This window comes from Engystomops pustulosus, chromosome 11, assembly GCF_040894005.1.
Source record: "Engystomops pustulosus chromosome 11, aEngPut4.maternal, whole genome shotgun sequence".
Lineage (NCBI taxonomy): Eukaryota > Metazoa > Chordata > Amphibia > Anura > Leptodactylidae > Engystomops > Engystomops pustulosus.
In genome coordinates, this window is record NC_092421.1 from 2883930 (window position 1) to 2899891 (window position 15962).

At 44.3% G+C, this 15962-nt stretch overlaps 1 protein-coding gene across 2 annotated transcripts in view; it reads left to right on the forward strand.

Moving 5' to 3' along the window:
• TUBGCP2 (tubulin gamma complex component 2) overlaps window positions 1-15962 on the forward strand; it is a 34723-nt gene that overhangs the window by 1185 nt on the left and 17576 nt on the right. Inside the window, exons 2-8 of one of the 2 annotated variants that reach the window (XM_072131310.1) lie at window positions 2078-2248; window positions 2793-2952; window positions 5533-5661; window positions 6521-6694; window positions 8749-8908; window positions 10285-10492; window positions 13196-13395. In XM_072131310.1, coding sequence (XP_071987411.1) covers window positions 2803-2952; window positions 5533-5661; window positions 6521-6694; window positions 8749-8908; window positions 10285-10492; window positions 13196-13395 — 1021 coding nt within the window. In that variant the 5' untranslated portion in view covers window positions 2078-2248; window positions 2793-2802. The remainder of the gene's footprint in view (window positions 1-2077; window positions 2249-2792; window positions 2953-5532; window positions 5662-6520; window positions 6695-8748; window positions 8909-10284; window positions 10493-13195; window positions 13396-15962) is intronic. The other variant, XM_072131311.1, reaches the window with a different exon arrangement.

The following is a 15962-nucleotide window of genomic DNA, read 5'->3' on the forward strand; positions in this document are numbered from 1 at the left end:
TGGTTGTATAAAGTCAAGGAGGCGGAGATTTTAACACTGAAGTCCAGCTCTCTTCTCATCAGAAAGCCCCCGTCACTGTAATTGATGGTTCTGCATCCAGAGACATCACTGACCAGATCTCCTGTAGACCAATGCATGATGTCAGTCACAGAGGAGGAGACGCTCAGTGCTCCCCGCCATGACTTCAGTGTTAAACTCTCCGCCTCTGTGACTTTATACAACCAATTTACATTTTGTAAACTTCGAAGCTGATTTTCTGGACGATGGCACAAGACCATGAAAGAAACAAAAACTAGAAAGTGTTACACTTCATGGCAATGTACTGATGGTGGTTTATTAGGCCAATGACAGGTTCCCTTTAACTTAAGTGATTTTGAGATTTTGTTTGTTGTACTTTATGTTGGTGGTAAATTTTGGTAAGTTTTTGCGTCTATGAAAAAAATATATATACAGGCAGTCCCCGGGTTACATACAAGATAGGGTCTGTAGGTTTGTTCTTAAGTTGAATTTGTATGTAAGTCGGAACTGTATATTTTATCATTGTGGCTCCAGACAGAACTTTTTTGGTCTCTGTGACAATTGGATTTTAAAAATGTTGGGTTGTTAGAAGAATCAGGAGTAACACTAAAGCTTCATTACAGACGCCTGTGATAAGTGTTACAGCTGATCATTGTAGCCTAGGACTAAAGCACAAATATTTACCAACATCCAGAGGTCCGTCTGTAACTAGGGGTCGTCTGTAAGTCAGGTGTTCTTAAGTAGGGGACCCCCTGTATTAGAAAATGGCAAAGTTTTCAAAATTTTAAATCCTCTTTTGCAGACATTTTTACAACCCTTATCAATTGCTAACAAACCTTTTCATAATTTTTGTAATTTTCTGCATATTTTATTTCGATGTCTCGCAGCTCACAATTCTAACATCGGTTTTCCGTATTTTCAAGAAGATTTCAGAATTTATTTTTTTGGGGGGGTTTAATTTTTCTTTAAATGAGTTAAATGTATAGCGTATATACTCGAGTATACTTTGAACACAAATAACTGGGAAAACCCATTGACTTTGAGTATAAGCTGAGGCTGGGAAATGCACTGGTCACTGCCCCGCCCCCAGTATATAGCCAGCAAACCCTCTGTAGTATATAGCCTGCCAGCCCTTTCCCCCTCGTAGTATATAGCCTGCCAGCCCTTGCCCCCTGTAGTATATAGCCTGCCAGCCCTTTCCCCCTTGTAGTATATAGCCTGCCAGCCTTTCCCCCCCTTGTAGTATATAGCCTGCCAGCCCTTTCCCCCCCCCCCCTTGTAGTATATAGCCTGCCAGCCCTTGCCCCCTTGTAGTATATAGCCTGCCAGCCCTTGCCCCCTTGTAGTATATAGCCTGCCAGCCCTTGCCCCCTCCCCCTGTTAGTATACAGCCTGCTGGACAGCCCCCTCCCCCTGTTAGTATACAGCCTGCTGGACAGCCCCCTCCCCCTGTTAGTATACAGCCTGCTGGACAGCCCCCTCCCCCTGTTAGTATACAGCCTGCTGGACAGCCCCCTCCCCCTGTTAGTATACAGCCTGCTGGACAGCTCCCTCCCCCTGTTAGTATACAGCCTGCTGGACAGCCCCCTCCCCCTGTTAGTATACAGCCTGCTGGACAGCCCCCTCCCCCTGTTAGTATACAGCCTGCTGGACAGCCCCCTCCCCCTGTTAGTATACAGCCTGCTGGACAGCCCCCTCCCCCTGTTAGTATACAGCCTGCTGGACAGCCCCCTCCCCCTGTTAGTATACAGCCTGCTGGACAGCCCCCTCCCCCTGTTAGTATACAGCCTGCTGGACAGCCCCCTCCCCCTGTTAGTATACAGCCTGCTGGACAGCCCCCTCCCCCTGTTAGTATACAGCCTGCTGGACAGCCCCCTCCCCCTGTTAGTATACAGCCTGCTGGACAGCCCCCTCCCCCTGTTAGTATACAGCCTGCTGGACAGCCCCCTCCCCCTGTTAGTATACAGCCTGCTGGACAGCCCCCTCCCCGAGTATGCTAAACTTTAAAACTAGATAAAAAATAATTAACACAGTACTCTCCTTTCCGTCACCCCTGTAGGTCCTCTTCTTGCTTTGGATCTGCTTCGTCTCTTCGCACTCGGCTGGCACACACAATGACGGCAGCCGCTTGCCGACATCATTGCTTGTGAGCCTCTGGCATCGTGAGGGGACCCGAAGAGGCACCGGAGCATCGGAAGTGAGAAGAGGACATACGGGGGGCGTCAGAAAGGTATAGATAGGCCTTTCAAGTATAAGTAGAGTCGGGGTTTTCCAGCACATAACTCGGCTTATACTTGAGTATATATGATAATATTAGAAACCCCCCTGTATATTGCTCCATTTTAAAATCTGCACCAACCTGCTAGTTGGTTCAGGGGTGCTACAAAATAATTTGTTTTTCCATTAATATTTCCATGTGAGGGATTATTTTTTGCTGGATTAGATACATTTTTCAGTTATTCTATTTTGGGTGGCTTTACCCTATTTATGAAAATGCGTTAACTTTGTTTGTGTGTGTGTGTGGGGGGGGGGGTAGAAAAAACATCAGTCCTGTTCTCCTTATTCTATGAGTCAGTATGATTATAGTGAGGCCCAATTTCTATAGTTTTGCTTAAGTTTTCCTAACTTTGTGGGATAAAGCCTAACATGGGGGTTCAAAATCTATTATTTTTGCAGCGACATTTTGGGATTAGCTGTGATTGGTAGCTATGGAAACCAGATGTCTTTCATTCATATTGTTTTATAGAAACGTGCACTTTTATTTTTGGTTCCAGATCATCCACAATGAGTGAGTTTAGAATTCACCATGACGTTAATGAGCTCATCAGTCTTCTGGGCGTGCACGGCAGTGAGGGAGCGGAGCTTTACACCGACCTGCTGCAGAAGAATCGCACCCCGTACGTCACCACTAGCGTGTCTGCTCACAGCGCCAAGGTAAGTGCTTCAGCTTCTTAAGAACACGACTCATTGGCTCTTTTAAAACCAGGACTAATGACCGTAAAATCAGCTGGAGAGATCCCATGAGAACAGCTCCAACAATACCTACCGTATATACTCAAGTATAAGCCCAGTTTTCAGCTCAAAATGTGCTGAAAAACCTTAACTCTGGTTATATTTGAGTCAAGCACCCCCGGAAGCTCCTCTTCCATACATCGCGGCATCGGCTCCATGTCCCGGTCCGTCGCAGGCATCGTGATGCACTCTGATGTCAGCGACCGGTCATGGTGCCTGCGTCGGACTGCACGGGATAGACTGCGTCGCAATGGATAGAAGAGCACATGCCGGGGGGAGGGGGTGTTGGAAGGTTAGTACACCTTTTTGTTGTTTTTCTACAGCCATTATATTGGGGGCAGGGGCTGGCAGGCTATTTACCGGGGGGGGGGGGGGGGGTGTTCTGTGACCAATACATTTTCCATCCCCGGCTTATACTCGAGTCGATAGTTTGTTCCAGTTTTTTGTGTTAAAATTCGGGGTCTCAGTTTATACTCGAGCATATCCGGGTTTATCATGCCACTAGCTTCATTCTAGCCTGAGATTCAGCCTCCTATTTCTATCAGCCTTCCTCATAAAACAAAACTGATGAAACTTTCACTTCTGACCTCATAAAAACGGCATAAAAAGTGATCAAAAAGTAACATTTACCCCAACATAATGCCAAGAAAAAGTACAGCTTGTCCCACAAAATAAATCTCTAAAACAGCTCAGTAAACAAAAATATAAATCTCATGCCCATTTAATACATGGTGATGCAAAAACGAGCACATTTCCCACAAAATGAGTTCTATATTCTGCAAAACAAGTTAACCATAAAAAGCCAAATAAATGGGGTATCGGCGTAATCGTGATGATCCATAGAATAAACTTTGAAAACCATATACTAGAATTTAAAGATATTTTTTTTTTTAATATACATGACTGACGGCCTGTATAATGGTGTGATGTATAATGGTGTAATGGCTTCTCCATGTGCTTCCTGGTGCTGGCGCCCCCTGCGGCCTGTGTGTATGAGATACTCCTATACACATGACTGACAGCCTGTATAATGGTGTGAGGTATAATGGTGCAATGGCCCCTCCATGTGCTTCCTGGTGCTGGCGCCCCCTGCAGCCTGTGTGTATGAGACACTCCTATACACATGACTGACAGCCAGTATAATGATGTGATGTATAATGGTGTAATGGCTTCTCCATGTGCTTCCTGGTGCTGGCGCCCCCTGCAGCCTGTGTGTATGAGACACTCCTATACACATGGCTGACAGCCTGTATAATGCTGTGAGGTATAATGGTGTAATGGCTCCTCCATGTGCTTCCTGGTGCTGGCGCCCCCTGCAGCCTGTGTGTATGAGATACTCCTATACACATAACTGACAGCCTGTATAATGATGTGAGGTATAATGGTGTAATGGCTCCTCCATGTGCTTCCTGGTGCTGGCCACGCCCCCTGCAGCCTGTGTGTATGAGATACTCCTGTACACATGACTGACAGCCTGTATAATGGTGTAATGGCTTCTCCATGTGCTTCCTGGTGCTGGCGCCCCCTGCAGCCTGTGTGTATGAGACACTCCTATACACATGACTGACAGCCTGTATAATGGTATAATGTCTCCTCCATCTACTTCCTGGTGCTGGCGCCCCCTGCAGCCTGTGTGTGTATGAGATACTCCTATACACATGACTGACAGTCTGTATAATGCTGTGAGGTATAATGGTGTAATGGCTCCTCCATGTGCTTCCTGGTGCTGGCGCCCCCTGCAGCCTGTGTGTACGAGATACTCCTATATACATGACTGACAGCCTGTATAATGGTGTGATGTATAATGGTGTAATGCCTCTGAGAGCGGTCCAGCGTTTCTGTTGTACTCCGCAGCGGTGTAAGTTAGTGTTATGGGAGGTTTCCGGTTACGCTATCATTATAACACTGCGGCGTTTGGTTTAGCATTAGGAGCTGCTCACTTTAGTAACATCTCCTGGTGCCGGATTTCTGGCTGACAGATCCTCTTTAAGCTATAAACTGGCAACGTCCTGAAGGGGTTAACATGCTCAGTACAAAATGTCTTTTTTCCAGGTGATGTTACACATTATGGGGAGCATTTATTAGCAACAGCGGATTTTATTTGCCTTCCTCTAGGACGGTGGTTCTGATCCTTGTTTGAGGTACCGAACCCACAATTTTCATTTGTGCATTCACGGAACCCGTCTTTAGTGATACATCAAATACGTGTGTGTCCGCCGAACCCCTAAGACCGACTCACCGAACCCCAGTCCAGAACCGCTGCTCCAGGATGAATAGTTTTTACATAACGGGCCGAGGTCTTCTTGTTAGTGTTTATGGATAGAATCGTTATTTCTGTATGTAACTTGTGTGCAATAGTTTTGTGTACAATGAAACTTCGCTTTCATGTGAGACCTGCAATATTTTATTTTATGCATATTTTTCAATAAAACTGTTACATTTTTTAATTTTTTTTTTATTCTGCTCTGTTGCTAATAACTTGTATGTAACGTTTTTTCATAGGTGAAAATAGCCGAGTTTTCAAGGACTCCTGAGGATTTTCTAAAGAAATATGAAGAGTTAAAGTCAAAGAACCTCCGTAATCTTGACCCATTAGTATATTTACTGTCCAAGCTGACTGAAGACAAAGAGGTATGAGTATTTATTAGGGGCTTTCTGCTTTTGTGGAAGTCTCGTTGAAGTCCTCCCGCTGGCGCAGCGCTCAGTATGAGCCGTGTAATTGTCGGCTGCTTTGAGAGGGGACCGATAATATGGCCCCAGTCACAGTACCGGATCAGTACCAACGGCTAAATCCTGCCAATGGCATGGAGTGCAGGAATGCTCACTGCCATGTGGACGCGCAGAGCCCCTCACCGCCATATACAGTCATGTGACTGTAGCACCCGCAGCTTATACTGAATAACGGAGCTCACATGGGATTTTAGCAGGTTACGAGCTGCAGCAATACAGAGATGGAGAGAGGCGGCATCTTCTAGTCCAGGACTATTTTTTAGGAGTAATACTGGCTGCACAGGGTCACAGACGGAGTTCAGTAAGTTATGACCTGCAAGAGAAAGAAGGAGCAGAAAAAAGGCACAACGCAGGCGGCAACCTACATGAACCACGAGTGTAGGCATGGGACAGGGAACGCTTCCACTGTGCACCGCCCCAACCTTCCCCCACATTGCCCTATCCTTTCTCGTTCCTTCCGAAATCCCATTACTCTTCCCCATCCTTTCTTGTCTTCAGTCAAAGCTTTCGCGGGTTAAACTGTTTTGCTATTCTTAACGTGTCTTAATTATATCAAATGTATCAGATGTACTATTCTCGGATAATTCCTGCATACATGCGTATCTCAATGTTGCAAGTTATGTAATGCTGTATCACATGCGGTCACACCGTGCGGCAATCGGTAACCTCAACGTTCGATGTTGAGCTATAAAAGAAAAGTGCTTTAAGCTTTCATTCAAACAGATGTGAAGCTTTATTCTCCCCCATCCTCTATTTACAGACCCTTCAGTATCTGCAGCAGAATGCCAAAGACAGAGCAGAAATCCCTACTATTCCTGCTGCCGCTAGCAGCCTGGCTCTTCCTCCTGGCTCCTCAAAGATCTCCATGCAAGAACTTGAAGAGTTACGTAGGCAGCTTGGAAGCGTTACAGCTTCAACGACTAGTGGACCCCAGGTACAACGTACATTTCTTGCACTATTGTCATATGTTGTTTAAATAATTATTTGATAATTGGAAGCTGGGAATGGTATGTTACCAGCATCATGTAAATTTTGTGCTGTTACTGACTGAGTAATTACTCACTGACGCATGCGGTCAAACTGTACGTCTTTAAACACCTTGAAGAACGCATGCGTGTGGTTGGTTTGAATTATTTTCTGGGAGTGTAAGCAGCTGGGTTAACATTTTCACAGCTGCTTCCACTTCCAGGAATGCAGAAAAAAATTGATCAGAAAGGTAACATGCAAAAACGCGCATTGTGACCGCACCCTAAAGTGTCCAGTAAAATCCCATCAATGCAAATCTCTCAATATTTATTGTGATTGGGAAATAATAGGGTTATAGAGAGATGTGCACTTGCTTTTGTTAATTTTACCCATTAATAAATTGTGATATAAATCAGTCTTCTAAAATAAATAAAATGAATCCCAAAGAATTGGGGCTGATTTACTTCTTTCTTAGTAATGGTTCTAATGGCTTCACCAGCTCTTTACTTTTTGTGTCACTTGGCCAAGTAAGTTTCTTGACTCTGTGGCATCTGGTGGCCATTTTGCTAAGACGACCCTTACCGGTCACCAAATTATGTGGCTGTGCACCCGGGCGTGTAAATCTAGGTTTTCTTGCTCCCCCACGCCGCTGCCGTCTCCAGCCGTGATACGGCATTTGAACAAAGTGGAGATGGACTCGGTGCTAGGTCTGGGCAACAAAATTAACAAAAGTATGCGAATGAATATCAAAATGAACAAACAAATACATTAGAGGCCGTTTTTTCCCCCCAATTTTTAACCCCTTACCACATTTGGACGTTCATATATTTACATATATATAGCCCTCTTCATACTTGGCAGGGATTTGCTGCACAGTAAAGCAAACACCCGTCACTAACACTGCGATCAGTGCAAGCACCGATCGCAGTCTCCACCCTTTGATCGCCGACGGCAAAGCTGCTGATGGCATTAATGAGCCGGCAGCGCTTGGGTGCCGCCATCTTGGCTTCGGATCTGTTGCCATGACAGCCTCGGGTCGCACAAAGATCCAAGGCTATCATGTTTGAGGCTGTCATGATCTATGTGTCCCCATATACTGCTAGACTGTAGTATGGTGGTATATGGTAGGATCAATCAGACAACCTTGGGTTATAGTACCCCAGGTGGGGTCTCAAAAAAACAGTAAAAAATTTAATTAAAACCTAAGAATTCAAATCTCCCCCCTTTCCCTAGAACTAATATAAATCGTAGAAATCATTAACTTGTTATGTATCGCCCTGTTCCATAATGTCTCATCTATCAAAATATTATCACATTTATTCCCGGCGTTTAACTCTGTAACGGAAATTAGCACTCAAAGTAAAAAATGCCACTTTTTTGCCATTTTGCAAACTAAGAAATTCAATAAGAGATCAAAAGAACATATAGTCCTCAAAATAGTAGCATTGAAAACGTTATCAAAACTCGCAAAAAATGACAGCACCCGCAGCTCCGTGCACCGAAGTGTGAAAAAGTTATTAGCGCCAGAAGATTGCAAAACTATTTATTTATTTTTTGTGAAGGAAGTTTTAATTTTTGTAAATGTATAAAAACTTTATAAAACCTATATAAATATAGTATCTCAGTGATTGTACCGACCCGGAGAATAAAGTAGACCTGTCATTTGTGGCACTCAGTGAAAGCCGTGAGATCCAAGCCCACAAGAAAACGGCGCAAATGTGTTTTTTTTTATCATTTTCACTGCATTCAGAATTTTTTTCTTCCCAGTACACGGCAGGGAATATTAAACACCATCACTATGAAGTGCAGTAAGCAAGCCCGCACACAGCTCTGTACATGGAAAAATAAAAAGTTATAGATTTTTGGAGGTGGGGAGTGAAAAATAAAAACGAAAAAAAGGGCCTGGGTTTTTTCAGCATTAATTAACCCCTTAACTGTGGTGCAGAGGCAAAAATTGTGGTTTATAGGCAGCAGTTATAATTTAGTTTCTCCCTCAAGCTCTTTCATTTCTGATTCTTTTAGCCGGTGGAGGTTCAGCGGAAGCAGCTCCGAGATAAGCTGAACAAGAAGAATGTGGGACAACCAATCCCGGTTTTCCCACAATGGGTTTATGAACGACCGACCTTAACTGGGGACTTCTCTTCTCTGTCCAATACCAGCACAGATGTCACCGTGCCCATAGGTTTGTGTTACATTGTAAATGTCATTAAATGTATCAAATGCGTGTGGGTTAATGGGGTCATGGGATGTGTGTTTTTCCCTAGTCCAGCTTTTTATACCTATAAACCCTTATTAACCTGCAGGAAAGCAGAGAACACTCTTTATGGTGTCATTCAATGAGAACTTTTCACTCCTCCCATGTGGTCACTTACATTTGGGCTTCTTCCAGAGACTCTTCAGTGCAATGACCTGACCTCTACCGATACTTTCTACATTGGCCATTGTGAATTCTTGGGTAGTGGGACCTTGCTTGCGTTCCTCTTGAATACTCTTTGGCCGCCTGCCTAGAGTTGTGTTCTTTATGTATATCTTTTCAAAGATGCCTTTCCTTCTTCAAAATTTTTTTGCTGTAATTGGGCCAAGGATGATGAATAAAGCTTCATTACAGACACCTTACAGCTGATCACTGCAGCCTGGGACTATAGTAACATCCAGAGAGGTCACCAGAGGTCACAGGGGGCAGAGGGGTCTGTATGGGGCATCTGTAAGTTGGGCGTCCTTAAGTAGGGGACCGTCTGTATTGTGTATACAACAGTCCCAGACTGCAATGATCAGCTGTAAGGTGTCTGTAATGAAGATTTATTGATAATCCTTGTTTCTATTACAGCAAAAAAATTGGCAACTCCAATTGTCACCGGGGCAAAAAAATGTTTTGTCTGGATCTACAATTCTAAAATATACAGTTTCGACTTACATACAAATTTGACTTAAGTGCAAACCTATGGACCTTATTTTGTATGTAACCCGGGGACTGCCTGTATACACCTTTTTGGTTTATTATTTTTTAGAATTTTAGTCCTAATTTAACACTTGATAAATGGGATTGCACTGTCGCTATGTGTCCTTGTCTCTTCGTAGCTCTCATCTGGGCAGGGAAGGGACTGTGGTGGCGATTATTCAAAAATAATGAAGAGCCTATTATTACCCTTCCTGGAAAAATTTAGTAACCTCTGCGCCCATTCTATCCTAGTTGCCCTTTCTGGTTAATAAAATGTTACTTGTAGCTAATCGGTTTGAGGCTTTACCTTAACGGCGTTCTCATTTCGGGTCTACTCTATGCACACAAACGTATAATAGGTGGAGCCATTGCACGGACTGTCGGCATACGTCCCCATTTCTTTCAATGGGTTGATGTTTTCCATGGCCCGATGCATGAGCCAGTCGGCTGACCCACAAATTTAGAGCAGCTTTTGGCTTTCCCCTCTTTTGCAGGCTTCCCCTCTGTGTATGTTATGCTGTGATTCATTTATTATGTATCACTTTTCACCCCTCATCCTTTGTTTTTGTGATTTTTGTTTCTTGTACCGGTGTCTGAATTTTTTTATTTTTTGTCTTCAGGGACTCTCCCCCTGCCTGCCCAGGAAGCCTCCATCGTTGAGGACCTGCTATACGTTCTGATTGGAGTTGACGGCCGTTACATTACATCACAGCCCATGGCGGGACGTCAGATCCGATCCTTCATCGTAGACTCAAACCTAGATATGTCTATAAAAGAACTCGTCAGCAGGATTCTGCCCTTGGCTTCCAGCTATTCTACAGTCACCAGGTATGAAACAAGAAGTTAGATTTTGTTGGTCCATCTAGCGCCACCACCAGCAATCATGAGAACTTGGCTCCCATTCACTCTGAAAAAGCAGCAGCCAAGGGAAGTCTATCACCGGATGAAGGATAGTAAACCAAGCACACTGACATACTGGTGTGCGCTCCCTCTGCCAGGATCTGCTGTTCTTTTAGCTTCTTATGCCCTTGTTTTTAAGAAAAAGGTTTTAAAGATTATGCATATGTATCTTAGGGGCTCCAGACTTTATTAACTCTTATGGAGCCTGGAGCCTCTCCGGCTCATTTGGATAATTGAATTTGATACACGCCTTTTTTTTTAAATACCAGAGCATAGGAGGCTAAAAGAAGAGCAGATCCTGCCACAGGGGCGCACACCAGTATGTCAGTACCAGAGGGGGGAGCACACACCAGTATGTCAGTACCAGAGGGGGGAGGAGCACACACCAGTATGTCAGTACCAGAGGGGGGAGGAGCACACACCAGTATGTCAGTACCAGAGGGGGGAGGAGCACACACCAGTATGTCAGTACCAGAGGGGGGAGGAGCACACACCAGTATGTCAGTACCAGAGGGGGGAGGAGCACACACCAGTATGTCAGTACCAGAGGGGGGAGGAGCACACACCAGTATGTCAGTACCAGAGGGGGGAGGAGCACACACCAGTATGTCAGTACCAGAGGGGGGAGGAGCACACACCAGTATGTCAGTACCAGAGGGGGGAGGAGCACACACCAGTATGTCAGTACCAGAGGGGGGAGGAGCACACACCAGTATGTCAGTACCAGAGGGGGGAGGAGCACACACCAGTATGTCAGTACCAGAGGGGGGAGGAGCACACACCAGTATGTCAGTACCAGAGGGGGGAGGAGCACACACCAGTATGTCCGTGTGCTGGGTTTCCAATCATTGATCTGGTGATAGATTACCTTTAATACCCAGTCCCTTGTATTGGAATACTAAAGTATTCATTGAGATTTTTATGTTTTTCCCTAAAAGTTTGTCAATTGAAAACCCATACATTTATAAATACTGTGCTTGCATTTAGTTTTTTTTACCATCTTCCTTCCTCCTTTATACACATTTCAGTAAGTGGGACTGATATAGCTCTGGTTTTTTCATCTAAAGAAACTAAAGACATTAAAATCAAATGTTATGGTATTTTTGGATCCGATTACAATTCATTTTCAGGAGCCAAGGATTGTAAAGGGAAATTTTTTTATTTTATAAGGAAAGTGGTTTCCTGGCCGCAAAAATGTTCTGGCAACAAAATTATACCATAATAATACCAAAATATGGCCTAGTTAACTCTGCACTGAGACCATGACTGTTTGCACCTTGTACTTCTTTTCTTTTTCCTTGTTTTATTACATTTCTACCTTGGTAAAATTAACCATTTTATTTTTCAACTTTGATCTTGGATGCATGGCTAAAAAATATTTAGGGTATCATAACTTATTGTTTAAAGAAAGTATTGAAAAACTTAAAGGGGCTTGCCCATGAAAGAAAATTCTGTATTGTGTAAACTTCACTTAAGGGGTTAAAATGATCTCAAATTTCAATCCCTACTTTAATTTTTTTTTGTTTAGGAACTAAAATGGCTATAAAACTATTACTCCCTAGGCAGGCTAATGTAAGATTCCAGAGTGTTGGCTGGAAGCAGACACATTGGGGCAAATTTACTTACCCGGCCCATTCGCGATCCAGCGGCGCGTTCTCTGCTCTGGATTCGGGTCCGGCCGGGATTCATGAAGGCAGTTCCTCCGCCGTCCACCAGGTGGCGCTGCTGCGCTGAAAATCATCTCCACGCGCCGGAATGCACCACCTCGGACCAGGTGAAGGTAAGCGGTCACCAAGCGACACTTTTTCGGTCTTTAAATGCGGCGGTTTTTCCGAATACGTCGGGTTTTCGTTCGGCCACGCCCCCCGATTTCCGTCGCGCGCATGCCGGCGCCGATGCGCCACAATCCGATCGCGTGCGACACAATCCCGGGGCAATTCAGGTACAATCGGCGCAAATCGGAAATATTCGGGTAACACGTCGGGAAAACGCGATTCGGGCCCTTAGTAAATGACCCCCATTGTGATCTATCTAGTGCTGTGAGATGCTGTGTGCTGACAATGTGTTTAGATTATTAGGATCCAGGGTTATGTACACTTTCATTTAGTTTCTGAACATTCAATATTATCTGACACATAGAAAAGAGTTGAGGCAGATCAGAGATGAGATGATAAGCATATAACACCCAATGACATTCTCTGCTCTATCTCAGCCATAACATACACCATAACCTCTGATATCTCCCCCTCCCCTGGATTAAGCCCGTATCTGCCTGGAGGTTGTAGATTGACTTTCCTCAAGCTGCTGTTTGTGTGTGAGCTTGTCCTGGAATGCACAGGGAGATCACTGAAGAGTCAGACAGGACAACAATATGTCCTGCCCGACCCTAGACTTCTGATTTACGGTCGGATCCGTAAATTCCAACCTGATAAAGGTTGGAATTTATATATGTGAAATACTGTCGTTTTGTTAATAACACTAAATTGGAGAATGTGTAATTTTGTTGTCCTGAGTATATTTAAAAATCTTGTTTTTGTTGGAATTCCCCTTAAATTTTAGTAATATTTGTGACTACATATTTTATTTTTTAATTATCCTGAATGTCTATGTTGCTGCATCCATTTATTACAGGTTCATTGAGGAGAAATCTTCATTTGAGTACGGACAAGTGAACCATGCTCTGAGCGCTGCTATGAGGACATTAGAGAAGGAATACCTGATCCTTATTACACAACTGGAACACCTTCAGCGCCAGGGGCTGCTGTCACTGCAGAAACTGTGGTTCTACATTCAGCCCACTCTGAGAACAATGGAGGTATTGGCATCACTCGGTAAGTGCCGTAGATTTGGGAATAGTTTAAAGAAAATTTACCAGTCATTTTGTTATTGCCAGAAGCCCTGGATGTTACAGGCTCCCTAAGGCCCTTGTAAAATGTTGCCCCCTCGAGGGGCATAAATGGGAGAATTCCAAACGGGGCCCCTGCGCACTTAATTAAGCTGTTGGGGGCATCTTCTGGCTACACATATTACTTGTGTGGGACTTTTTTCTCCAGGTCCTCCAAAAAAATCCATGAGGCCATTAGCCACCTGCCCCAAGTGTTGGTCTGCTTGCACAGACTGCGAGGCATCAGATGGTGCTAGCCGGCCCTCTACTGTGGTAACACGTGTGTCTAGGCCCTGCATGAGGTCTCAGTACGGCGAGAGTGGCCTGCAACAAAGCGGTGAGGTGCCAAACATTTGGCGACTTCTATTCCGATGAGGTAGTAGACGGAGTCGCCTGTAAGGTAGTTGCTTTTCTGGCCGTTCACTAAAGGTTTAGGATGAATTGGTGCCATATCTGAGTCCTAGAGCTGTGAATGAAACATTACCAGAAGCACCATCTTAGGTGTCTTGTGCTGGAATGTGCCAGGGTACAGAGGAGCTTCTCCCCATGCTATCATTTCTGCTAGTGCTGTAATTTGGAAGTCCAAGAACAGAAGTTTTTAAGTGCTCTTAATTGCGGAAAATCCCTATAGGGCAGATTTTGCCAGAATAATTGAAGGTGCTGCATCGCATTTGGAGAGCCCTGGAGATGCCAGAGCAGTTGGAAACCCCACTTAGTGGCCTGCACCCCTTAAGGAAATTATCAAAGGGTGAAGCAATTTGATGCCTCAAGTATTTTTTCAAAAATAAAGTGTAATAGCAAGTGAAAATCCCAATTTATAGATGAATATTCCATTTTGGTGTCTATTCTGTATTCCACTTGTGCTACTATTAAAGGTCATCTTTATAAAATCAGGAAAGAGTCGTGTAAAAGTCCTACTCGTGGCCCTAATCTTTGTTCTGGAAATACGACAGGGCTCAGGAGTGAATGGGCACTATGTGCGTTTTAGGCCTAATTGCCTAATCTCAACGTACAACGGCCCTTTAGGGAGATGAAGATGTTCTATTCCCTCTGTGGAGGGATGTACAAACCACAAAAATCTCGAGAAGCAGGTATGAGACAACAGAAATAGTTGCCAAATTGGGCTTGTTCTGAGTAGGTTTCTCCTGTGGATCCGTGCTACGACTGTTTTCTTCTGGTGGACATCTCTTTGTGGAACAATGTTAATATAATGCTTAAATATACATAAGCCAGTGACCTGTTATGGATACTCCATAATGCATTTCCAAAGCATCCTTTATGGTGGCCACCAGGATGATGTCCTTTTGAGCTCTGCAGGGATTGGAAGCAGAATATAGGTTATTACCTGATCTCCCTATAACCTACAGCAGTGGTGGCGAGCCTATGACACGGGTGCCAGATGTGGCACTCAGAGCCCTCTCTATGGGCACCCGCACCATCACCCCAGAGCAGAGTTTGCTAGACAGGACTCAAGGCCTCTTGCAGTCCCAGGCAGCCCGGGACCCTAGAAGGAAGCTACAATGATAATCCAAACTTCTTCTCCTTCTTTCTACTGTATTGGGGTCCTCAGGTACCGATACAATTTAAACCTGTGACCGAGCAGGGAGTAATAAGTTACTGCTTAAATTGTCAAATCGGCACTTTGCAAAAAATATGTGGGTTTTGGTTGTAGTTTGGGCACTCTGCATCTAAAAGGTTTGCCGTCACTGACCTATAGGTTAGTATTGCATCTCCCTACTCTCGGGTCCTTCTCCCGTGCCTAGTGTGAGAGCAGTGTGGCGAGTGTCTAAAGACGTTGCTGCACACTCCGGACCTTTGCCGCTGACGTCTGAGAAGAGTTAAGTCTTTGATAAATATGTATTTGACAACAAAAAATTGCAAGTGTAAACGGGTGTTTCCCATCGACGGCACCCTTAGTGCTAGTAGCACATGAGTGAAAAGATCCTGAAAAAGTGGCGTTATCCCAAAAACTTCAGGAAAAGATTTCCACTTGATCGTAAACAAAGCAAACTCTGGGATTCCTTGCCTAAAGTGGAAATGCAGGTTACAAAGGTGGTCAAGGAAAAGGTTTTATCCTCGAAGGGCAGAGCCTATCTCTTTTCAAGTCGGCAACGGCCTTCATTTGCTGAATGCATTCGATTTTCAGCACCAGGAGGCGCCTTATCTACTGCTTCTTGATGCACCCTCCGGCTTAAACAATGGGGAGCTGATTTCTGTTCTAAAGCCAAGCTTTGCAGCATGCCACTCAGTGGAGAATGTCTGGTCCTGAATTGGACATTTTTGAGGAGGCTGCTGATTAAAAAAAAAAAAAAAAAAGTTTCCCAGAAAGCAAAGCAAGTTTCTATGCATATAGCGAGAAAGAAAGAGTGTCATACCAGCCCAGCAACTGTCAATAATAATAGCAATCTTTATTAGAACAAATAGAACACAAGACCTCAAAAACATAAAACACTTAAAAGGTGCAATGAAGCACACTGTACATGACTCGGTGAGGTGAGTACAATATAGTCAACC